Genomic DNA, 25537 nt, shown 5'->3' with positions numbered 1-25537 from the left:
TTTTTATTGCTTATTTTAGTTCGATTTTAATCCAATGCAACAAACTGTAATACAATAAAATAAAATATGTAAGAAATAAAAGTAGCAATAAAAGTACCGTTAAAAGTCATACAGCATCTAGCACAGCACATTTCAATGGGTACAACAGGTAGAAAAATCATTAAGTGGTCTGCCAAGAATCTCAGGAGATTTCAAGGGGTTTGTAGATGATATTCCTAGATGATATTCCTGTCCCTTTCAGTTAACACCTCTCACCACCGGCCAAGTCTCTCTGCCCAGGGCTAGCTTCTGAATGGCAATGGGTGACTTACGATTATAATCCGGGTCAGGTGCTGGAGGGCTTGGTTCTGACCATAGCACAGGTAGCTGTGGGTATAGATGGTGTAATCAAACCCATAGAGTCGGAAGTGAGCGGCTTCGTTTGGATCAGTGATCTTGCCAGCTGGAACAAAACTAATCTGGGTCGATGCCCCTCCGAGATCCAATGCGCCCAATATATTGGTTGAAGTGGGGTGAATCCATTCTCTGTCTTTAGCAGAATACTGCAGAGATACCACAACAGGTTAGCACTTGTGGGGCCTGGCAAGGGGCAGATCATTTAGAGATCTACCTGATTTTAGGACTGAGCTCCTTTCCACTTTTGAAAAAACAATTTTCCCACCTTTGCATTTATTCTGGTTAGCATTTCCTAATGCTCTATGGCCTTGTTCAGACACAATGTTGAACCATGATTTAACAACCATAGTTTGATAAACCATGGCTTAGCATTACGTGAGAATCCGGTCCAGTGGTTTAACTGGAGTTTATTAACTATGGTCTTTTGACTAGACAAGGGTAAGCTCTTAAAGACCTTTCAAAACAAACATACGTGATTGGTTTACTATACCCCAGAAACCCTCAGCACAAAACTCTGGGGTTGATGGGATTGGAACTCCAGCAACATCTGGAGGGCCTACAGAGTCCCCATACCAGAGGCAGGCCTTTGATCTGATCCACCAGGGCTTGCATTCTTAAATTGGCCCACATCAAATGGCTCGATGTTCCCCTTTAATCAGCTGGTGGATACCTGCCATCTTGACAATGTCCCACTACTCAACTGTTATTGGCTCATTAGAGCAGAGGTTTTCAACCTTTTTGAGCCCACGGCTCCCTTGACCAACCACATTCTTTCTGCAACACCCCTGTGGGGCTCAAGAGCCCAGTTATGTCACCCCTTGCCTGTAGAGCTGGCAACCTCTCACCCCTTTTCGAACACCCTCCCTTGTAGAGTGTTCCCTTAGCCTCCTCTCCCATCTCCTTGGGAGTCCTCTGGGCAGCAGCTGCTGCCATCCCTAGTCTCTGTTCTGTCACGCACCCTTGCTTGCGGAGCTTATAGACAGGGCTGCTGCAATAAGCAGCTGTGCAAGCCTCTGGGAGGCAGAGACACGAGAGGGAAAGAAAGAGGGACAGAGGCTAGGGTTGCCCACGCCACCCCTGATCATCATTCAAGGCACCCAGGGTGCCACGGCACACTGGTTGGAAACCACTGACTTAAGAGAAATGGGGAGGGCCAGAAGCAATATTTAAGCAACAGTAGCCGTGGCAGGCACAGAGAATGTAGTAGCTCATGGTGGAATAGGATCTCTCAAGCCTCAGCCAGCATCATGATGATAAAGAATTATATTTGTGTCCCACCCTAGCTAAAGGGAGCTTGAGCTAGTGCAAATCCTTTTATCCTTAATATAACCCTGTAGGCTTACGTGAGAGTGTGTGACTGGCCCAAGATCAGCTTCATGAGCTGAGGAAGGGTTCAAACCCAGCTCTTCCTAGTTCTAATAAGATGCTCTAGCCCACAAGTAGCCAAAATAGTGACCTCCAGATGTTGTTGGATTTCCACCAGCCCCAGCCAACATAGCCAATGGTCAGGAATGATTGGAGAGCACAACAGTATTTGGAGTTCACAACATAGCTTATCCTTATTGGGTTCCTATCAGAACCAACCAGCATGGCCAGGGAAGATGGCAGCTGTACTCCAGAAATATCTAGCTTATTCTTGTTCTAGCCCTGGAACAATATGCCTGATCTATGCATCCTAAACCTGTTCATAGTCTTGTAGAATCAGCCCCACCTTGGTGAAGGAGTCCAACAGATAGTTGATGGTGATCCAGCCGTAAGCACCTTCGTCCTCTCCACTGATGATTTGAGCGCCTCGGAAACTCACAGGATACTGCTTGATAGTCTTGCCAACTTCTTCCAGAACTTGTTTTGATGCAGACTCATTCTCCATTCTGTAGGGTAATTTGCCAAGAAGAACTGTGAATTTGGAACCATGAGGCTAATTTGGAGTTTGGGGTTCTTTTGATTTATTTATTTACTGGCAGCTTTGTACCCAGCATTGCTCAGGTATTCTAAGAAACCCAAATACTGGTGTGGTTTTGAAAGGTTCAGTCTGCCATCTTGAAGCAAAATGGTGTCCAACTGTAATCAAATGCAGAAGTGCTCATTCATTGATCTCAGGAACCATCGTCCAAAATTTGGTTACACTATCTTAAGAGTTGTCCAAATGCACAGAGTACCGACAAGCAAACAACTTTTCAAATTAAGTAGTGTGTGTGTGTGTGTGTGTGTGTACTTTTAAAAAATATACTGCTTAATATAGTAATCAATCAATCAATCAATCAATCTCAATGTGTTTTATAAAAAATGCAAACAACATTCAACAGAATTTACTTAAAGCTAGATTTTTTTTAAAAGTCCAACTGTATATCCAAATAAAACTGAGTAGTGTAGAAAGTAGAAGATTGAAAATGAAAGGTTGCAGGCAATGTAATGTAGGACCATTGAAATTAGTCATGTCCCAGAGTTCCCTGGGAAGAGGGGTTGATTGTAAAAAACCACATGGCGAATTGTAGCTCTGAGGGGGGGGGGGTCTCCTAGCAACTCTCAGCACCCTGAACAAACTACACTTCTTTTGGAGACACATGACTGTTTAGAGTGGTATGCTTTAACTGTGCAGTGAAGCTGGGTCCTGAGTTGCTCTACTAACTTTAGATGGATTGAGGACAACATTGGAAGAAATTGATGGAGGACAGAAGAGCTATCCACAGTGGCTGAAAGGAACATCCAGAGCTAGGAACACTCTACCTTTGAATAGACTGTTCAGCTCCCTGAACAAAATACAGTCCCTATGACTGTTTAACATGGTATGATATGGCTTTGAATGAATAGTGTAGATGGGGCCTAACATAGACACTTTAATGTGAATAGGTCTACTCTGTGTAGGACTCTGGATACTACTACTATAGTGTTATGAATTTGTGGATGCTAGACCACTATGTTCTCTGGACTGAGCATGTGGCAGAATTTAATCAATGCTTGGAGTGTCAAAATAGTCAGACCCATGTGTATTAGGCTGTGCGCTAGTAACTTATAGTGTCCCTGACCTTGTGTATTATTAAGCTGTGTATGAGATATTTCTATAGACTCAGGAATCAGCATGTGCTAAAAAAGCTCATTAAGCCAAGCTGGTGCTTCCCATGAGATGATAGCCTGAGGTAATGGACCATTAGGACAGTAGAGGATCAAAGGAAAGGTGTAAGGTGGCAAATGATTCGGCCTCTGCCTACAAATAAAGCACAGAGCTTAGAGTTAGGAGTTATGTGACATAGAACGCCAGAGGCAGAGCACAATGGCTGATATCATGGCTGTACCTGTGGGAGAAGCAAGAACCTCTGGCAGCGCTGATATGATGAATCCCTCCATTGTAGGCCCAGTTTGTATTTGTGTGTAAATAAACCATATATCATCAAGACACCACAGCCTGTGCTGTGCCTTATTTTCCAGAAACGAAACATTAACCTTGAGTAAGCCAACCGGAAACCCTGGAATCTCACACTGCTGAGGTATTGGGGTGATGCACAACAATATATTTATTTGTACCCCACCTTTTCCCTCTGATAGTACTGAAGGGAGCTTACATATAAAAATAAGAATTACTATAAACATAGATTTTTTTTTAAATTAAAAACAATTAAATGATGTTAGGATTAAAACTTAGGGACGAGGTGGGGAGAGAGAGATTAAAAACATGTAGATAGTTACAATATAAACAGCACAGCGTAAGTCCTTTCCATAAAAGCAATCAGTTCTCCCAAGCCTGTTGGAACCAAGAAGGTCATCATCTGCTGGCAGAATGACACCAGAGAGGGGGCCAGTCTAGGTTGTTGTTTTTTTGGGGGGGAGTTCCAGAGTCCAGGAGCAGCCACCAAGTAGGCCCTCTCCCATGTCCCTAACAAGCATGCCTGTGAGGGTGGTGAGACTGTGGGAGGGGCCTCCCCTAAATATCTGAGCTCTCAGCCAAGTTCGTATGATGGAATGGAGCTTTTCAGATAGCTTGGACCTAAACCATGCCTTATACCCTTAGAACTGCTGCTCTTTCAAGCCTATACTGTATTTGCATCTGTAAAGACTAGATACTTGCTCCTTTAAAAAAAAGCAGCTCAAAATTGAGACTCCTAATCTGAGATCCATTATTATTATTATTATTATTATTATTATTATTATTATTATTATTATATAGCTGTCTTGCTAACATGACTGGTTTCACCTCACTCTGTAAACCCTGGCTCTTTGTCTTTGTACCTCAACAGTCTCATGCCAGCTGTGGCTCCCAGGTAAGCTGGCGTCTCCTGCTGCCTTTCTGGGGGGATCACAGTCATAGCAGCATCCAGGCATTCCTTGAGGGAGGCACCTGCCAGCGGAGGGTTTTTGGCATAACTTGATATCCCGCTCCCTGAAACACAAAAAAGTGCATAGAGATGGGCAAATCTGTCCACACATTACTTTTTCCCGTCTTAATTTCAGTTCCCCATATATCCAGATCTTCAGCTTATTTTTTTAAGTCACTATCAAGGCTTTTAGTGCAAATTTATCCTAATATCCCTGTGCTTGTAGGTAATTTTGCTTAACCTAGACCACATTCACACCACACATTAAAAGCACTATGACAGCACTTTAAACAGCTTTTTATTGTTTTGGAAAATGCGAATTAGGTTAAGTTCCCTTTTAATTGCAAACTGAACTGAATCCCCATTATCCCTACTCTCCCTCTTTCACCCACCCACCCATGACACCCCCTCTATTTTCTGTGACACCCCAGCGTTCTCTGACACCCATCTCTCTTTCTCATACCCCCCTCTTTCTGATGCCCCCTCTCTGAGTGACATCGCTTCTCCCCCCTCTCTGACATGCCTTCTTTCTCTCCCCCTCTCTCTCTCTGTGACCCATATACAGTCGACTCACAACTTAGGCACATTTAAATTGTGCAAAGTCAGCTCTACGTGCTTGGCCGATTTTTTTTTTACAAATAAATAAAAAGGGGGCAGGTGCCTGTATGGGAGGGGGAAGGTCAGCAATCCCAGCCACCATGACACTCACCTTGGGAGGGTATTCGGAGGTGCAGAGGGAGTATTTTGTCTTTATGCAATTTTGTCTTTATGCAGTACAGAACATAACCCCCATGTAAGCTGAGAGTCAACTGTATTCAATGTTCCATAATCAATGTGGTATTGGTCACTGGGAGTTGAATACAGCTGCTATTTTAGACCTGTTGGATCCCTCTCCCACCTTCCTCAGATGCCCCTGCCATGTTTTTATGTAACTAGGAGAAGCTGACCATTGACATGACAGGAGAAGGTTTGGCTGACCACGCCTGTGTTGTTCTCTTTGTCCATTGGCCACTGGTAGACGAACAGCGAGGTGTGGGATGAGCCCGCATCAAACACCAGCCCGTACTGGAGGGGGAGACATTTAGAATAAAAGAGTCAGATGGTGCAAAACCTGAGCTGCTAAGTTAGAATGCAAAACAAACAAACCACTGAACTCTCATCAGGGTTAAAGATAGAAGTGGGGGAACGTCCTTGGCCAGAGGGACAAATTTTATTTCTGGGTAACTCCCTGGGTGAGCAGCAACAAGTAGGTGGAGCAATGAGTGTTTCTCTTCACTTTGTACAGTGGGCTAGCTTACCCCCCCCCCCACAAACCCTTCATCCAGACAAAGAAGAGTTATAACCAGAGTTCAAGGGGACATGTTCTGGCCAGGCAGAAAAGTTCAAAGAGCCCAATGAGGGGTGTGAACTGGAGAGGGGTATATGGCCTGGGGAGAGTCCTGGAGGCCAAATGGAGAAGCCTGAGGTTCCCCACACCTATATAATAGGAAGAAATTTATTTCTTAAACAACTGACTCAGTGGATTTGCCTCAAAGAAAGGTCCATGGTATCAGGTATGGCTGCACACTCACCTTATTATCTGGAGGCAGTGTGACATTGTGGTTTCCCACCACAATGAGGAGCAGGGCTGTGAGGGAGAACATGCTCAGAATCACCAGGGCTGCTGGGAGGTACCAGTTGCTCCATCTGTTGCCCATAGCTAAATATATAAAAACATGAAGAATTTCCTGTCCATCCATCAAGATAATAGAATCATAGACTCATGAGTTGGGAGGGATCTGGGAAGTCCTCTAATCCAGCTCCCTTCTTGGTACAGGGATCTTGACATTTTATCATCCCTGACAGAGATCAACCAACCAAACTCCAAAAGGGAGAGTCCATCATCTAGGGCTGCCATACATCTGGGTTTTCCTGGACATGTCTGGGAATCAGGCTGTCAAAATGGCATCTGGGCAGATTTTCATCAAATTAGCAAGATGTCTGGGAAAACCTGGATATATGGCAACTAGAGCAATTTCTTAAGAAAAATGCTGTAAAAATCCCAAAGATTTAACAACTTAACAACAACTTTGTCCGGATTTTCACTTTTGCGAATATGGCAATCCTACCATAATCACCTTCTGTCACAGGGATATCTGGGCAAGTGAACTGGTCCCTGAGCTTGCTACCCCTTCCCCCTCCCCTCTATGGCTTTTAGAATGTAAGCTTATTACCAGTCCTGAATAGCCACTTTTAAGTCAAGATTAAATGAGTGGATGAATGACTAAAGGGCATATGGGGAAATAGTCTGGGTTTTTATTTTTGCAGGTGGGTGGAGATAGGAACTTTTGTGGATTTATTTCCATTTCCGCATACATAATAATAATAATATAATAATAATTTATTATTTGTACCCTGCCCATCTGGCTGGGTTTCCCCAGCCACTCTGGGCGGCTTCCACAAAGACCAAAAATACACTAAGATGTCACACATTAAAAACCTCCCTGAATAGGGCTGCCTTAAGATGTCTTCTGAATGTGAGGTAGTTGTTTTATCTCTTTGACATCTGATGGGAGGGCGTTCCACAGGGCGAGCGCCACTAGCGAGAAGGCCCTCTGCCTGGTTCCCTGTAGCTTTGCTTCTCGTGGGGGAACCGCCAGAAGGCCCTCAGCGCTGGACCTCAGCATCCGGGCAGAACGATGGGGGTGGAGACGTACATATTTTGAAAGCTTGATACAGTAAATGCATTACAGTGGTACCTCAGGTTAAGAACTTAATTCGATCCAGAGGTCCGTTCTTAACCTGAAACTGTTCTTAACCTGAAGCACCACTTTAGCTAATGGGGCCTCCCGCTGCTGCCGCCGCGCCACTGCTGTGCAATTTCTGTTCTCATCCTAAAGCAACGTTCTTAACCCGACGTACTATTTCTGGGTTAGCGGCATCTGTAACCTGAAGCGTCTGTAACCTGAAGCGTCTGTAACCTGAGGTACCACTGTATACCAGGGCAATGCATTTCTGTATGGCTGGAGGCAAACACGAATCACAGAAACATAAAACTGTAGCGTTGGAAGGGACCTAAAGGGTCAGCTAATCCAACTCTCTGCAGATCACTCCCAAGTGAGTTACTTGCCCAACGGCAGGTATAGTTGGGGCATCAGTAACAAATGCAAATTTTGGGGAAATTCTTATGTTGTAACTTATGTTGATGACTTCCACATCTGGACAGCTTTTGCACTTTGCTTCTAAATGACGATTCCCCCAACTCTTTCACTATTGAACATTTTGAAACCGGGGGGAAAAAAGCCCTGGTATGTGTGTGTGTGTATGGGTGTGTGAATCTCTGGCCGACACGTCTGATTGCTGCTTGACTTTGTGCCAGAATCAATTACATGGATCACTAAAGATATCCGAATGGAAAGGAAAGCTCCCAAGGCCACACGGTAGATAAACAGGTGCAATTGGTTTTTCTTTTTCTTTTAACTCTGTAAGTGCTGTTGATGCTGCTGCAACAGCAGCAGCAGCAGGAACCTAGAAAGCTCTTAGTTCTCACTGGCGGGTAGCTGTGACTGAGAATGGAGTGAGTTGTCTGAGGCCATATAAGTGCTTTCTAAAGGTAATTTAATGCATCTATGGTGGGAGTGACATTTGAACAAGTGATTACTCAGCTCATACCACACCAGCTCTTTGTTTACCAAGCAGCATGTGAATCAGCACTTTTCCTCAGAAGCAAATAATAAGAGCCCTGCAAGATTAGGACAAAGGCCCATCCAGTCCTGTTCCCACAGTGGTCAAACAGATGTCCATGGGGAGGCCGTAAGCAGGAAGTGAGCGCTAGAGCAACTCTCCCCCACTGGTGATTCCCAGGAACTGTTATCCCGAGTTGCAATGCCTTCGCCAGTAGATATAAGGTTGCCATACGCTCGGAATTTCCTGGTCATTCCTGGGATTTGGCAGTCATGTCCAGGCAGAAATCCCTCAAATGTCCAGGAAAACCCAGACATATAGCAACCCATGTCGGAAATGTAGATTTTGGTGAATTTTCTTAAAAGTGGGTCAAAAACAATTTCTTTGTGTCCAGATTTTCACTTTTTGAAATATGGCGACCCTAGGATAGAACATAGACAGACATGGTGGGTGCCTTTTTGGCTTTGAAAAGGAAGGTTAATGTGTTAGTCTTGGTGGCTACACCAGAGTTTGCTGTGTGGCTTAGCTGAGAACGAACCTGAAGTCTACTATATGTTGTGGCAAGATAAATATGGGGGGGGGGGGGCTTGGCAGGTTACACCAATCCTCTCTTCAAGGAAATAACTGCCGTGCCTTTTTCAGGTTTCCTTCAAATTCCGTTAAACAGCAGGGAACAGAACAGAAGTTGATAATATTAAAATCAATCAATACTTTTTGAGTACTGTTTGGTTTCATGCCCTCTTTGTGGAATTCCCTGGGGCATTTGGCTGGCCACTGGGAGATCCAGGATGCTGCACTAGATAAGCTATTGATCTGATCCAACAGGACTCCTACTAGTCATGAAAGTTAAGAATGGAGCATCTATGTTCAAATGCAATCTACCTCTACCTCTATATTCTATCGGGTGGTGGGAGCATAGAACTATAGACAGAATGTTGGCTTTATGCCCCTCTTGTGAATTTCAACTAGTTGGGAACTGAATGACTGGCATCCCCGCCTAGAGTTGTTGACTTGTATGGGATGGCTTGTTAAATAGAGAAATAGAGGACGCTGTCAAATAGAGGACATTCCTCCATAACATGCAACAAATGAGCACCTTAACCTAAGGTTACCAGACGTCCCCGTTTCCCAGGGACAGTCCCCAGATTTACAAATCAGTCCCCTGACAAAATCCATTGAAGTTGAAAAGTGTTCCTGGATTCACTGGGGGGAAAAACCTGGTAACCTTACCTTAACCCACCTCCCCAATCAGACCTTGCCAATTTCTGAAAGGTATTCTCTGCCTGCAATTTATTTCCTGGCTTACCCTTTGGCAGTTCACATATCATAAGTGTTTCTTTTCTTTTCTTTTTTTAAAAAAGATTAAGACACTGTAATCTCACAAAGGACCTCATGTATGAGAATTGCCTGTCCCTTGCCTGGAGGTTCCTCTCAACTACTATAGCTGATGGCTCTTCTCTCCTCCATCCATTTCTTCCCAAGCCACCTAAAGTTAGTGAAGCAACTGAGGCCACATGTGCACTGTACAATCAAAGCAGTATCATGCCACTTTAAACAGACATGGCTTTCCACAAAGAGTCCTGTTTGTTAAGGATGTGAAAAGGAGGCCCTTGTTCCTTTACAATTATGGATGTAGTTTAACGGTCCCTCTTCCCAGGGACCTTTGGGAATTATATTTCTGTGAGGGGGATAAGGGACCCCTAACAACTCTCACACAGTTCCATGAAACCTTGGACAGCTGCTGCCAGTTAGTCTGGGCAGTACTGAGCTAGATTGCCTAATGCAGGGGTCAGCAAACTTTTTCAGCAGGGGGCCGGTCCACTGTCCCTCAAACTTTGTAGGGGGCCGGAATATATGTTGCCATGATTATGACCCACATTTTTGGCAAAAACCCTTATTGGGACCAACCCCAATGTTGCCCAAATGTGATTCTTTTTTTGGGGGGGGTGTTCCCTCATACACCCATGCTGCTTCCTTTGCGTTTTACACGTTGACAGTTATTATTTCTCTCATAAGGCGGGGTGGGGGGCTGAGGGAAGCACACCATTCCTGTCAGCCCTGGAGAACGTGTGCGCATGCGTGCACGCAGGGAAAAGCCGTTGACCACGCTAAGTCAGACCAGCGCCACTCAAACAAAAACGTTCTTTTCCCTGTGTGAGGGAAGATGAGGCAGCAGCAGCTATTTACCTTTCCATGGCTTGCACAGTGTAGCTAACAAGCGAGAGGCCTCCCAGCAGAGCGCAGAACTGATTCGGAGTGCAGCCACCCTGCTTCCTCCGGCGGGAAGTACCCCCGCGACAGACACTGGCGGGCGTCGTTCCCAAGGCACCTCCCGCAACTGCCCTTCCTGAGGTCAGTCACCAGCAGTTCCATTCTGGAAATTCAAACTGTGGCTCCTTTTCCCTCTTCCCTACCCCCCACCCCAGAAGAAAAGATTGCTGTGTGCGCATGACAGACGGAGAAGGGGCTTGCCTCAAGCAGCCGCCTGCCTCACTTTTGACCCCCAAGCCCGGTTGAGTTACAAAAACCATTGGGCGCGCTATGCTGGTTGCCTGGATTCTCAGACCGTCCATGGGCCAGATCCAAAAGGCCATTGGGCCTGATCCGTCCCGCGGACCTTAGTTTGCCGACCCATGGCCTAATGGGTCTGATTCAGCAGCTTCCTTGCCCGTCACCCATTTGACAGCTGTCATAGCTTGTCTAACATTCCCTTTCAAAGAAACTATATATAACAGGCCTTAGATAAATCCACTGCCAATAAATAAGCTCACAAAAACAGGGATCCACCCATATGTTCAACAAGGCCTTGGGCTTCTGCCCAGAAATAAAACCTTGGCAAACAGCACCAGCACATTCCAAAGAGCCAGTCGTGGGCAGGAGGGGCAGGATGTGGATGGAGGAGCACCTGAAGGATTTGATACCAGCCACACCTGCCCATCATGAAATATGCTGCCTTCCCATTGGTCTGTGTAAACCAAGTGTGGTGAGGTAGATCTGGATAGCCAGCGGGTTGTTACCTCCCCCACCCTTGGCAGGTGAAGTCTGACAGGGGGTGGTGCTGGCCACTTGTCAATCACCTGGTATCACAATGACATCATCCCCTCTTGCAGGGTTTGAAATCAGCTGATTGCTGGGTCTTTCGGAGTTGTGTATCTGGGTGCACAGGGCTTTGCATGTGCCACTGGTCAGCTGATTGATACTTCCTGAAAAACCCCTTTTGGGTTGGCTGCATCCTTACATGCCCAACACTTGATGTGGCTTGGTTGAAATAGCCAGGGTGGAACTTTCTTTATGTATGCTACAACAGCAGCAAGAATACTTATTGCAAAGTACTGGAAGACACAAGATTTACCCACTCTGGAAGAATGGCAGATGAAGCTGATGGGCTATATGGAATTGGCAGAAATGACTGGCAAAATCCGAGACCAGGGAGAAGAGTCGGTGGAAGAAGATTGGAAGAAATTTAAAGACTATTTGCAGAAATACTGTAAAATTAATGAATGTTAAAATGATGTTGGACTGAAAAGAAGTGGTTTTGGTAATAAGGTTAATAAGAATAGGTAAATATAGATAGTTATACGGATGAAAATGTATAGTTATAATAGGTTAAGTATAGAGCAAAGTCAAATGAAAGAGGGTAAGGATTTGCTGAAAAGACTTGGAAAACGGGAATACGAAAGGGGAGGTGTGAGGAGGTCAAGGAAATAAGCAAATGAGATCAAAGATGCTGAAAAATGGATTTATCCTTTTTTAAAATATCTTTTCCCCGCCCTTCTTGTTCCTATTTCCTTTTCCCCTTCTTTCTAGGTTGCCTTTTTGTCAACTTTCTTGTTAGCTTGTGTTTGTTAGTTTTTGTTTGTTTTTTCTTTATGTGTAATTTTTTGTATAATCTCAATAAATATTCTTTTTAAAAAATATATGAAATGGCCAGGGTGGAGGCACACTAATTAAGCCAGCAGACCAGGGGCCCTGCACACCTATTCTAACATGCCCTGGGAAGATTGGCAAAGAGAATGCTGAGGGAGCCTGATGACGGAGTCCTGTGAGGAAGGGGCAGAGAACCAGCTTTGCATACGGAAGGTCCCAGGTTCAATCCCCAGTGGCATCTTCAGGCAGGGAATGTTCTCTTGCCTGAATCCCTGGAGAGCCACTGCCAGCCAGTGGAGACAATACTGAAATAGAAGCACCAATGGGTCTGACTCAGTATAAAGCAGCTTCCTATGTTTTCAGTTTTTTTCAATGACTTTTTATGTTTTAGAAAGTGACAGAAAAACACATTGGAAAGTGTGGGATGAACAAATGACTAATGGGAAGACAAGTAAATAATCTGTAAGCAGAACAAGAACTCAGAATGAATGCTCATTGTCATGTAACTTCCCCACAAACAAAGCAGGACAAATACTCAATAAAAGCCAGACCTAGTCTAACTATCACATAAACTTTGTGTAAGGAAATTGGGATTAATTCTGAATGAATGGGCCATTTGGAGAAGCCCCACATCATATATTTCTATTCTATTCTATTCATTAAAGTAAAAGGTAATGGACCCCTGGACGGTTAAGTCCAGTCAAAGGCGACTATGGGGTTGCAGCACTCATCTCGTTTTCAGGCTGAGGGAGCCGGCGTTTGTCCATAGACAGCTTTCCAGGTCATGTGGCCAGCAGGACTAAACTGCTTTTGGCACAACTGAACACCATCACAGAAACCAGAGCGCCCGGAAATGCCGTTGACTTTCCCGCCAGAGTGGTACCTATTTTTCTACTTATACTGGCATGCTTTTGAACTGCTAGGTTGGCAGGAGCTGGGACCAAGCAACAGGAGCTCACCCTGTCGTGGGGATTTGAACCACTGACTTTCTGATCGGCAAGCCCAAGAGGCTCAGTGGTTTAGACCACAGCGCCACCCGACCCAGTATTCTATTAATTATATTATATCTAACAATGGGGTGTATGGGGTGTTAGTGGAGAGGTAGAACCTCTGGTGGGTGACAGACACATCATGTTCCTTTTGGGGTAGTTTGTCCTCCTTTGGCCCTGACTCTGCACCTAGCTCTCATGTGTGGCTCCTAGAAGTTGTCAGTATGTGACAGCGGCCACAACCCGGGAATGGCTTCAACTGGCCAGCTAAACCCGGTGAAGGTAGCTGATGGGTCTCAAACCCTTGGTGAGTCAGGGACTTCCCTGAATACAAAGACAGGCTCCGGCGGGTTGAGCAGATGGGACCAATAGTGGGTCCAATGGTCAAGAAGGTGGTTTCTGCATGTGCTGTAGAGGGAAGTGAGGGGCAGATGGAACTTGTCAACCTGGGAAGGCAGCCCATATAGGGGAAGGAAAACCCTGAGTCTAAACTTCCAGCTTGTCAATATCTTTCTTAAACTGTGGTGTCCAGAAAAACAAGAACCCCTACGCAATTTACAATTATAGAAAAGAAAACATTGAAATTATTGATAAAAACCAGGTATTCAAAAGATGATTAAAATCAACCCTTGCTAAAAACAAAACAAAACAAAACAAAACAAGTCACATTTACATGTCTGGATAGGCTTGACTAAACAAAAATGTTTTAAATAGATGTGGAAAGCGCCTGCCTGATGTCAATAGGCTGGGAGTTCCAAAGTGTAGGTGCCCCCAAGCTAAAATTTCAATTTCTTTCAAGTGTGGAACAAGTATTGCATGGCACTTATAACAGTGCTGATTCGTGAGAGTGAAGTTATCAAGCTGGCATGTATGGGGTAAGTTAATCCCACAAGTAAACATAAATACTGTAATACCACATGTAATAATGTAAATAAATTTATGATAAATGAATTGGTCATCCTTTGGTATCCTGCCCTTCCAGTTAAGGGTATGGCACGCATGACATCCCCTTTAATTGGGGCTCAGGGTTCAGTCAGGGGAGTTTGCAAGATAACATCTGGGCTGCAACAGCCTCCTATGCCCTTTAAAATAGTGGCGTTGACATCTCTTAGAGCACAAGAACATTGCTGTTTGAACAAGTTTACAGCGGCCTGGCAGGTTGTTCTACTGCGAGAGCAGGATATTTTAAAAAACACTTTAAATGTCTAATGCACACAGTCACGTTGTCAGCTGAGGTCTGTCACTACTTTTATTATTATTATTATTTAATGAAGATGGATCGTGCGATAAGTCTCAAGTCTCGCTTTCAAAAGGTTAGGTGCAGTGCGTTTTTGCGTCATTTCACTTGAAACAAAGGTATATGGAAAAATACAGGAAGTTTGGTTGGTTCAGTGGCAGACATGGAAAGCAAGAAAATATAGGACTCTCTCTCTCTCTCTCTCTCTCTCTCTCTCTCTCTGTGTGTGTGTGTGTGTATAGGGAGGAAGGCTGAAGGTACATGGGGTGGTAAGGATAAAAAAAAATTTACTCTGAAACCACACCTGCATATACTTAAATCACCTGTGATATGAGTAATAGCCTAATGCTGAGGAAGGGACAGCTCAATGGTAGAGCATCTGCTTTGTATGCAGAAGGTCCCAGGCTCAATCCCCAGTAGCATCTCCAGGTAGGACTGGGAAAAGAGCCAGGAGAGCCACTGCCAGTCAGTGTAGACAATACTGCGCTAGATGGACCAATGGTCTTTCTTGGTACAAGGCAGCTTTCTATTCATACCAGTCCTTTATTCAGAACCATGAAGACTGGAACCTTATTCCGCAAGCACTGTCATCCATCCAGATCTTTGGCACGAGGGGGGGGGATCTTCAGTGGTAGAGTTTCTCCTTTGCAGGCAAAAGGTTGCAGGTTCAACCCCCAGCACCTCCAGTAACAGGTGGGACAGGCACCTGCCTGAAACCCTGGAGAGCTGCTGTCAGTCAGTGTCCACTATATGGAGCTAGAAAGACCAATGGGTCTGACTGATGCTGATTAGGCAGCTTTCTATGTTCCTATTTTAAAGAAACAGCTCATTGTTCAGGACTCTGAGGGTGAGAATCTTGCTTTATAAAAAATTATATTTAGGGGAAGGGCCATAGCTGAGGAGTAGTTTGGATGCAGAAATTCCCAATTCTCACAATCTCCAGGTGGGGCTGGGAGATATCCCCTACCCAAAATCCCTCTGCAAGTAATCAGTTCAGATCTCTGGGTGGGGAGGAAGTAGGAAAGGGGGGAGCAGGACCTCAGTTACTTATGCATTTTTATTTATTTTTATTGATTGGGGGGTCAGCTGCCCCCCCACTTGACTATGCCCATGGGAAGAAGGGCAGAATTGCAGTCATCCAGCCCCCCACTGGAGTGTGTGTTGTTCCGAAGGGGCCTGTTGCTCCTGTACAATGCTGACCCCCAAACGTAGTGCCCTTGAACTACTCATCTTCCAAACAAATGAAAGAAAATGCAGCCTGCAGTCCTTACTGAGTAAAAACTCAACCTTAGGCACCTGTCTGACATTTAACATCAACAAGCAGGCAGCCTGGACGATAAAGAGATGCGTGAGTGTATTTATGGACGCATTAAATCATCATATCACATTTGCCTGGTAGGGCTGGACTTTGGTACTATGGTCCCCTGAGCTAGGCCACTGTGCTGGGCTTTGGGAAGGAGGTGAGTGGTTACTGGGCACACTCTCCACTCAGTGCCCAGTGTGGGGGAACCGGTGGAGCTGCCCTAAAACAGCTTCTGTACCAGGGAGGAAGTCCATTTGCACTCAATGGAGAAGACCCATGGAGTAAATGTGTCTACAGTGACTGTATGAGGGTGCTGAGGAAACAGGCCTGTTCCTGGGGCTGCACTGATGCTTCTACCCTTAAAAAATAATCTCTTAAGGAAAGTTTCCCCAAAATCAACCCCAGTCTTGCTCTTACAAGCTCTTCTGCTTCAACTTTCTTCAAGGATCATCATCGGAATCTGAAGGCAGAATCAATACATTATTGGGCCACATCCACACCATACATTTAAAGTGCTATGATACCACAGTCATGGCTTCCTGCCAAAAATTTTGGTGAAGTTTGTAGTTTGTTGAGGGTGCTCAGAGATGTCAGGAGACATCCCATTACCCTCCCAGAGCTAGAATTTACAGAGTGGTTTAACAGTCAGTATCTCTTGACAGGAACTCTGAGAACTGTAGCTCTGGAAAGGGAACAAACCAGAGCTCCTAAATTCTTTGAGGGAACTTACGACTATTTCAAGTGGTATAGTGGTGCTTTAAATGTATGAACGTGGCCTTAGAAGCCGGTGTGCTTTTAGTAACAGACTGACAAGAAAAAACATGTGATATTCATCAAGCTGCTGACTCCTGTGCATAACATGTAATATTATCTGTCCTCCTACAGAGGTGATATTCTGCATTTTGAAAGGAGGCTGGCCTTGGTGGACAATATTGCTTCCGGAACGATATGCAAAACAGCACCCATACATGCTGTGTATAATAATTCACTTTTAAAAGCACTGTCTCTCTCTCCCCACCCCCCCACCCCGTTTTCTTTTACTTGCACTGATATCCAACCTTGTAAAGGACTTTATTAGAAAGAATGCTTATCTCCTCTCTGATCAGCCTATCACTGTTTTTGATTGAGACTGCTGGCTTGTTTTCTGCAATAGTTGGATTAAACATCCGGTTCTAATATAAGCAGAGTAAAGTTTTAAGCTTGTTCCTGGTAATTGTAGAAGGCTTGGGTGATTACCATGAAGGGACCCTGCATTTCTGAATCTGCCATTGCACTGCTGGAGAGGCAAAGAAAGAGAGAGAGACCTTGACAAGCAACAGTTCCTATGATTCTCTCTCTCTCTCTCTCTCTCTCTCTCTCTCTCTCTCTCTCTCTCTCTCTCTTTGTGTGTGTTTGAGGGGGGGAGGGGGGAAGTGGCTGAGGGCAGACTGAAGTCAGTGAGACTGCGCCATATTTGCACTAATGGACTAGTCTCCATTGCTCCTGGGTAAGTGTGTACAAGATTGCAGCCTAAATTTATGGACCTTTAAAGCCCTTTGTGGCTTAGGGCCCTCGTGTTTACGAGCCCGCTTCTCCAGGTATGCCCTGCAGAGGACCTTAAGGTCCATGAATAACCATAGTTTAGAGGTCCCAGGCCCTAAGGAAGTCAGACTATCCTCCACCAGGGCCAGGGCCTTCTCAGTGATGGCTCCGACCTGGTGGAATGCTCTGTCCCAGGAGACTAGGGCCCTTCAGGATTTAATCTCCTTCCGTCTGGCCTGTAAGACAGAGCTATTCCGCCTGGCCTTTAATTTGTACTTAGCCTGATCTTTTATTTCCCTTCTCTTCCCTCCCCCTCCCCTTTTATGAAGATCACCCATTCTGAGACCCCACAGCTAATTCTCCCCTGGCCTCCTCGCCGGCCCAAGTAAGACTAATTCAGCCAGCTAGCCCTGGTGACTATCCAATGCTTATTATATGGATTTCCCCCAAAGTGATTTCTGAACTTTGAATCTTATTGTTATTCATGTTTTTATACTGTATTTTATGCTGCTTTTACAATTAAGTGTTTTAAATTTGTTGTTAGCCACCCTGAGCCCAGTTTTTGAACCAGGAAGGGTGGAGTATAAATAAAAAAAATATTATTATTATTATTATTATTATTATTATTATTATTATTATTAATCTTATATCAACCACAGAGTCACTCAGTCATAGAAAGTCACAGAATCTTAAGAGTTGGAACGGAACACGGGGGTCATCTGCTTCAACTCCCTGCAATGCAGGGATCTTTTCCTCCAACATGGGGCACAAACCCACGATTCTGAAACTCTGGGGTTAAGAATCTCATGCTCAACTGAGCTATGGGCCTGGTCTGTAATTGGTAGTCAACTGGTAGGTGTCCCACACAAGTAGGGAAACGTCATTACTCAGTGGCAGAGCATTTGCCATGCACGCAGGAAGTCCCAAGTTAAATTCCTACCCATGTACTACTGGGAAAAATTCCCCGCCTGAAACACTGGAGAGCCGCTGCCAATCAGAGTAGACAATACTGAGCTAGGTAGATCAATAGTCTACCTAGCTGTCATCATGACAGCTTCCTAAGTAGACCCTGGACCTAAGCCGGTTCATTCCATGGTATCACTCACCATTTTTATTTTATGTAGAGAAAATGATTGGCAGGAATACACCTGAAGGAGGACAGAGCTCCTATAATGATGATAATAATTATGTAATTGGCAATGTGAGTCATACTTTCCCTTTGATTTCCATGGGTCTGCTCTGTATATGATTTATTTGTACTGTATGTTAACATAATCTTATCCAAATAATGATTTATTTGTACTGTATCAACATAATCATATCCAGATGTTAGTCACACTTAAGCCCATCTATTTTTTACTTCCTCTGTACATGACTTATTTGGAAATCACTTTTAAAATCATTATTATAATAAACACGTATCTTGCTTTCTCTTTATAGCTACAAACAATTGATGAAACCAAATCAGAATAAAACATCATATAAACAAAAAAGATCATGGGAAATAGTAGCAAGGAGAGGAAACATAAGCAAAATAGTTGCCTGGAATATGAGGTGCAGTACCATTCGCCGTTTGTGGATGAGGGAACTTTACAGATAGGGTTTATCACCTCTCAGTTCTACAGAAACTAGAGAATCTGCCCTGGCCAGAATTCTCTTTTCTATGAGAGTGTTAAAATGATGGAGCTTTAAGAGATGGGTAGAGCATTGCTATACTCTCATTACGTTGGGGAGGCAAATGTGTTGCTGCTATGTGTGTGGGATGTTTGCTGTATCCCTTAGACCTGAGAACCAAATACGGCCCTCCATACCTCTTTGTCTGGCCCTCAGGAAATTTCCCCAGACTTTCTTTCTTTCTTTCTTTCTTTCTTTCTTTCTTTCTTTCTTTCTTACATTTCTATCCCACCTTACTCCCAAATTGGGATTCAAGGTGGATCACAGCATTTAAAAACTTCAATTATAAAATATAGAGTCATAAAAACAGACTACAGTGGTGCCCTGCAAGATGAATGCCTCGCAAGACGGAAAACTCGCTAGACGAAAGGGTTTTCTGTTTTTTGAGCTGCTTCGCAAGACGAATTTCCCTACGGGCTTGCTTTGCAAGACGAAAAACGAAAACGTCTTGCAAGTTTGTTTCCTTTTTCTTAACACCGTTAATACAGTTGCGACTTGACTTCGAGGAGCAACTCATAGAACGCGGTGTGGTAGCCTTTTTTGAGGTTTTTGAAGACTTTGGTGATTTTTGAAGCTTTTCCAAAACTTCTTTTAAACTTTTAAAACTTTTTTTTTGGGGGGGTTGGATTTTGGTTTGGGGTGTTTGGAATTCAAGGACTTGGTGTTGGGGAGGGGGTGGCTGGGGGAACAGTTGAGGAGGGGTTTGCAAGAATCTGGAAGCTTGTGGTTTTTTTTCTGCATTTTTATGGTTTTCTGTGACCATTGGGCCACCCTGCTGTTTTTTTAAAAAAAAATCTGGATTTGAATTTCTGTGTGGTGGGTGGCTGGGGGAACAGTTGAGGAGGGGGTTCTTCAGCAAGAAGCAAAGAGTGGAAGAGGAACCTTCTTCGAGTTGTCCCCCAGAGTCTTAGAAAATGTACTGTACACTTTGTTGATTTTTAAATGTTTTTCTGTCATGTTTAGAAACTTAATTTATTGTTCCTTCAATTTTTGAAATGCTCTTTACAGTATGTGTGACTTTAAAGAGCACTTAATAAACTCTTGTTGTACCAAATTTGGCTTTGTTTGGACTTTTTTTGACCATAGGAACACATTAATTGAATTTCAATGCATTCCTATGGGATTTCGTGCTTCGCAAGACGAAAAATTCGCTAGACGAAAAAACTCGCGGAACGAATTAATTTCGTCTTGCGAGGCACCACTGTAGTTAAAAATAATACCTGAAATACATCAGAACACATTTGTAACCAGTTACTAAAATCCTGCTTGTCTGGACCACAGCCCAGTCAGTGATCAGTGTTGCCTGCTCCTTAAGTTTCCAAAGGTCTGTCTGGACAGGAAGGCTTTAGCCTACCTGTGGAAGGATAACAAAGACGAAGCCGGTCTAACATTCCCTCCAACATTCCTCAGGTGAAAATAGGGACATTTTTAGCTAACCCTCCTCAAACCCCCATTCCACACACCCCCAGCATGTCCTATCAGAAGAAGAAGACGACCACCACTTCACCAACGGCACACAGCACACACGCCTTCCACCGTCCTGAGAAAAAACCTTAATCCCAATTTTATTTTATATTTTGGTAGATTTACAAAAAGAAAAACACACACTAATAAAAAAAAATGTAGAAAAGGGCGAGATTATCACCCCTCTTTTATTGTCCATTCCGGGTCGCCCAACCACTGCCACAGTGTCCTTTATCTTGGCAGATCAAGAGGAGCAGGTGACAGCAAAGGTTGCAAGGTTTTTAGCTGGGGCAATCAAAATAAGATCCACTATTTCACTATTTAATTCAAAACCCTAAAATGTATTTTATATAATCAACTTTTTATTTCTATTTTTTGTATATCGTATTGTTGTTTTATTGCTATGGTCATTGGCTGACGCAAATAAAGATTCATTCATTCAGGGCGAGATTAGGCACGGATGCACAAAACATTTGTGCAATTTATAGTTGTAAAACTACAACTAATCCAGAATGCGGCAGCTAGACTGGTGACTGGGAGCGGCCTCTGAGACCATATAGCACCGGTCCTGAAAGACCTGCACTGGCTCCCAGTACATTTCCGAGCACAATTCAAAGTGTCGATTTTCACCTTGAAAGCCCTAAACAGCTTTGGCCCAGTATACCTGAAGGAGCATTTCCATCCCCATCGTTCTACCTGGACACTGAAGTCCATCTCTGAGGGCCTTCTGGCGGTTCCCTCACTGCAAGAAGCGAGGTTACAGGGAACCAGGCAGAGGGCCTTCTCGATGGTGGCACCCGCCCTGTGGAATGCCCTCCCTTCAAATGTCAAGGAAATAAACAACTATCTGACTTTTAGAAGACATCTGAAGGCAGCCTGTTTTGGGAATATTTTAATGTTTGAAGTTTTATTCTGTTTTTAATGTTCTGATGAAAGCCGCCCAGAGTGGCTGGGGAAACACAGCCAGATGGGCACGATAGAAATAATAAAGTAGTAGTAGTAGTAGTAGTAGTAGTAGTAGTTAAATAAACAAAACTGCCATTGGTGGCTGTGGCACTCAGTTTAAGAATTGGTGCCTGAGTCTGCTTTTCTCCTCTAGAGCAGGCTGCAAATGCTCTAAATAAATGCTTTGCCTGGGGACACATGGCAGGTGTGCCATCATTTTGACAAGGAATGCTGCCATTATCTCAGCCTACAGTGGAGCCAAGACACAAGTCGTTCTCTGCAAATCAGAGCAGAAAGAAAACTACAGTGATTGCCATTTTGCTACCATACCAGGTTCAAGGTACAGTGGTACCTCAGGTTAAGAACTTAATTCGTTCTGGAGGTCCGTTCTTAACCTGAAACTGTTCTTAGCCTGAGGTACCACTTTAGCTAATGGGGCCTCCCGCTGCCGCCGTGTGCCACCGCACGATTTCTGTTCTCATCCTGAAGCAAAGTTCTTAACAGACATCTTCTGAAAACTATACCACTTAGACAGGTGTCTGCAGGATGAAATTTTCTTTTAACCTACTGGTATTTACTGTTGTTTTACTGGGTTTTTTATTATGTTTTATTTTGCTTTTTACTGATTATGATTTTGTTGACTTTATACACTTTTATGAAAAGTTCAGATTACGTATAAACATTTAATTAATAAAATAAATTAAATAAATCAATAAAATAAAATAAAGAAACAAACAGAGCACCACTTTGTATGAATGAAAATAAAAGAGCCATGCTGGATCAGACCCAGATCCCATGAAATATCTGCTTCCCATTTCCCATAACGACCTGCAAGGACCGTACAGGCAGGGCATGAAAGCAACTGCCTGCTCCCACCATTGCTTCCCATCTAATTGGCATTTGAAGATAGACTGCTCCTGAACCTAGATGCTCTATAACTGTCATGGCTAGAAGCCATGTTGATATTATGAGGGAACCGACAGGCAGCATGCTTGGCCAATAGTCAATCCTCCATTAATGCGCACATAAACACACACACACACACACACACACACATACATATATATATATATATAAAAAGAGCTCCCCAACACAGCGGCCAACCAATTGCTGGCTGCTGAGGCCAATAAACATGGAAGCAACAGCCACATCTTAATTTTGCTGCACAGCAACTGGCACCCTTGAATGCACAGAGATACACTGCCCCTGAACGTGGAAGTTCCATTTCCCCATCATGACTAGTAGTCATGGACAGAACTCTGATCCTAACCCAAACTTTTTTTCAGATCACTAAAACCTGGGGGCTACCGTCGCCACAGCCCACACCTTAGAGGTGTTCCAATAACATCCAACATGTGTATAATCTGTATGCAAATAGCTGAGCTGTACAAATCAAGGGGGCACACACCGTTCCACACAAACACTTGCAAATGTCTAGGGACAAGTTTGTAGCTGAGCTCAGTATGATGTGTGCACAAGCCTCTTGTGGCAGCATGTTCCGCAAGATAATTGGGAGCGGCAGTCCTTTCCTACAGCTGTTCTGAACCTCCTGGATGGGGCTCCTGATTTCAGTAATGATTAAGAGAGAGAAAGAGAAAACTTATTTTGCTACTCAATTTCTCCATACCTGCCTTTGGTGTGTGTGTGGTAAGAGGGGACCCCTCTCCACTTACCTCCAGGGGGCAGAAGAGGCAAGCTGGATGACCCCGAGCAGGAATGCAGCTAGCGAACCGTCTGATCCCGTCGCCACCAAACAAAGCTTACTCAGGTGGATGTGCCACTGTACAAAGGTTGCCTTCTTGTAGATATTGATGCAGCCAATCATGCCCTCCTCCGCCTCCGCCTCCCTCCCTCCCTGTCATTGGAACTGGGACTCTGCTTTGCCTGCCCATTTCTGTGTCGTGGACGCCCAGTTGAGCAACACCTCTTTGGCACATCCTGCCCACAGGTTTTGTTTACAAGCCGGGGCCTTGGCAAGGCGATTTCCCTAGTGGAGCATGTCAAGCAAGAATTTCCTTGATGCATGCACAATTGAGGGTCAAGGAGATGGTGTTTTCTTTTCCTGTTTCTAAGTATGGCAGGTGAGCAGTCACCTGTGCCAAACCGGGAGGGAGGGAGGGAAGGGAGGGAGGGCTCCAGTGACAGACAAAGTCAGCCTTTTTCCCTAGGTAAGGAGGCCCATAGCTAAGCTCACATGCCTTATCGTGCCAGAAGATTTGGATTCAAATACCAGGCATCATCAGGTAGGGTGGGAAGGAGCCCTGTCTGTAATAATAATTATAATAATAATTATAATAATAATTCCACCAGTGGCAGGAAACTCATTTTGAATTGGACTGGACACGGGTTAGAGCTCAATGTCGAGCCTACCAAGTGGCGATAGCGACAGCGAAAAGGACTTTCTTCACTGCCTCTATTGCATCTGCAGAAAATAGCAGCAGGAGACTCTTTCAGGTGGTTTGCAATTTAATGGAACCATCTTTGGCATTCTGGCCTGGTAAAGACCCCAAGATCTCTTGCAACAATTTTGCAAAGTTTTTTGCAAATAAAGTCACTCAGATTTGGAAAGAGGTAGACTCTGCCGTGGGAGCAGGGCCGGGGCAGGAGAGTTGAGTTGCATGGAATCAACTCTAGTTGAGTTGCATGGAATCAATTCCAATCTGTTACCTCCAAGGATGTGGACAGGCTGCTTGGACGAGTGAAACCAACCACCTGTCTCCTTGATCCTTGCCCATCTTGGCTAATAAAAGCGAGCTGGGAAGGGCTGGGCGATGGACTCTGCAGGGTTCTGCGGGGCAATGGGCTCTGTGAGGGAGCCTTCCCAGACCCGCTGAAAAAGGTGGTCATTAAACCGCTTCTTAAAAAAAAAAAACATGTTTAGACCCAGCCAATATGGCCAACTATCGCCCAGTCTCAAATCTTCCATTCTTGGGCAAGGTGATTGAGCAGGTGGTTGCTGAACAACTCCAAGCACATCTGGAGGATGCAGACCATTTGGATCCCTTCCAGTTGGGATTCATACCTCATCATGGGACTGAAAGTGCCTTGGTTGTGCTGGGCAATGATCTCTGGTGGGCTAGGGACAAAGGTGAGAGCTGTTTCCTAGTTCTGTTGGATCTCTCAGCAGCCTTTGATACCACCGACCATAACGTCCTTCTGGACCATCTAGAGGAGCTGGGGGCACAGTTATACTGTGGTTCCGTTCCTTCATCCTGGGCCGTGTCCAGAAAGTGGGGGGGGGGTGAGTGTTCAGACCCCTGGGCTCTCACTTGTGGGGTGCCTCAGGGTTCCGTCCTCTTCCCCATGCTTTTTAACATCTGCATGAAGCCGCTGGGAGAGATCATCAGGAGTTTTGGGCTGGGTGTTTATCAATATGCGGATGATGCCCAGCTCTACCTCTCTTTTAAATTGGAACCAGTGATGGCAGTGAAGGTCCTGTGTGAGTGTCTGGAGGCGGTTGGAGGATGGATGGTGGCTAACAGATTGAGGTTGAATCCTGACAAGACAGAAGTACTGTTTGGGTGCACAGAGGGCAGCCGGGTGTGGGGGACTCCCTGGTCCTGAAGGAGCAGGTGCACAGTCTGGGAGTCATTTTGGACTCACAGTTGTCCATGGAGGCACAGGTCAATTCTGTGTCCAGGGCAGCTACCAGCTCCATCTGGTACGCAGGCTGAGACCCTCCCTGCCCATGGACTGTCTCGCCAGAGTGGTGCATGCTCTGGTTATCTCCCGCTTGGACCACTGCAATGCACTGTATGTAGGGATACCTTTGAAGGTGACCCGGAAACTACAACTAATCCAGAATGCGGTAGCTAGACTGGTGACGGGGAGTGGCTGCCAAGACCATATAACACCGGTCCTGAAAGACCTACATTGGCTCCTAGTACGTTTCCGAGCACAATTCAAAGTGTTGGTGGTCACCTCGAAAGCCCTAAACAGCCTCGGCCCAGTATACCTGAAGAAGCGTCCCCACCCCAACGTTCAGCCCGGACACTGGGCTTTCTGGCAGTTCCCTCACTGTGAGAAACGAAGTTACAGGGAACCAGGCAGAGGGTCTTCTTGGTAATGGTGCCCGCCCTGTGGAATGCCCTCCCATCAGATGTCAAAGAAATTAACAAGTATCTGACGTTTAGAAGACATCTGAAGGCAGCCCTGTTTAGGGAACTTT

At 44.8% G+C, this 25537-nt stretch overlaps 1 protein-coding gene across 1 annotated transcript in view; it reads right to left on the bottom strand.

The window, feature by feature from the left end:
* The window catches only part of ENTPD8 (ectonucleoside triphosphate diphosphohydrolase 8), a 31579-nt gene extending 8412 nt beyond the window's left edge, over positions 1 to 23167 (bottom strand). The window contains exons 1-6 of the mRNA XM_082207717.1: positions 23043 to 23167; positions 6278 to 6405; positions 5654 to 5771; positions 4621 to 4771; positions 2108 to 2267; positions 312 to 542 (exon numbers count right to left, since the gene is read on the bottom strand). Of these exons, the coding sequence (XP_082063843.1) occupies positions 312 to 542; positions 2108 to 2267; positions 4621 to 4771; positions 5654 to 5771; positions 6278 to 6403 (786 nt within the window). The 5' untranslated portion in view covers positions 6404 to 6405; positions 23043 to 23167. The remainder of the gene's footprint in view (positions 1 to 311; positions 543 to 2107; positions 2268 to 4620; positions 4772 to 5653; positions 5772 to 6277; positions 6406 to 23042) is intronic.
* Between the last annotated feature and the right edge of the window lie 2370 nt (positions 23168 to 25537).

This window comes from Podarcis vaucheri (genome assembly GCF_965113315.1).
Source record: "Podarcis vaucheri genome assembly, chromosome: Z".
NCBI classification, from domain to species: Eukaryota; Metazoa; Chordata; class Lepidosauria; order Squamata; family Lacertidae; genus Podarcis; species Podarcis vaucheri.
Note: the sequence above shows the minus strand (reverse complement) of the source record. Positions and strands in the feature narration are given on the sequence as shown.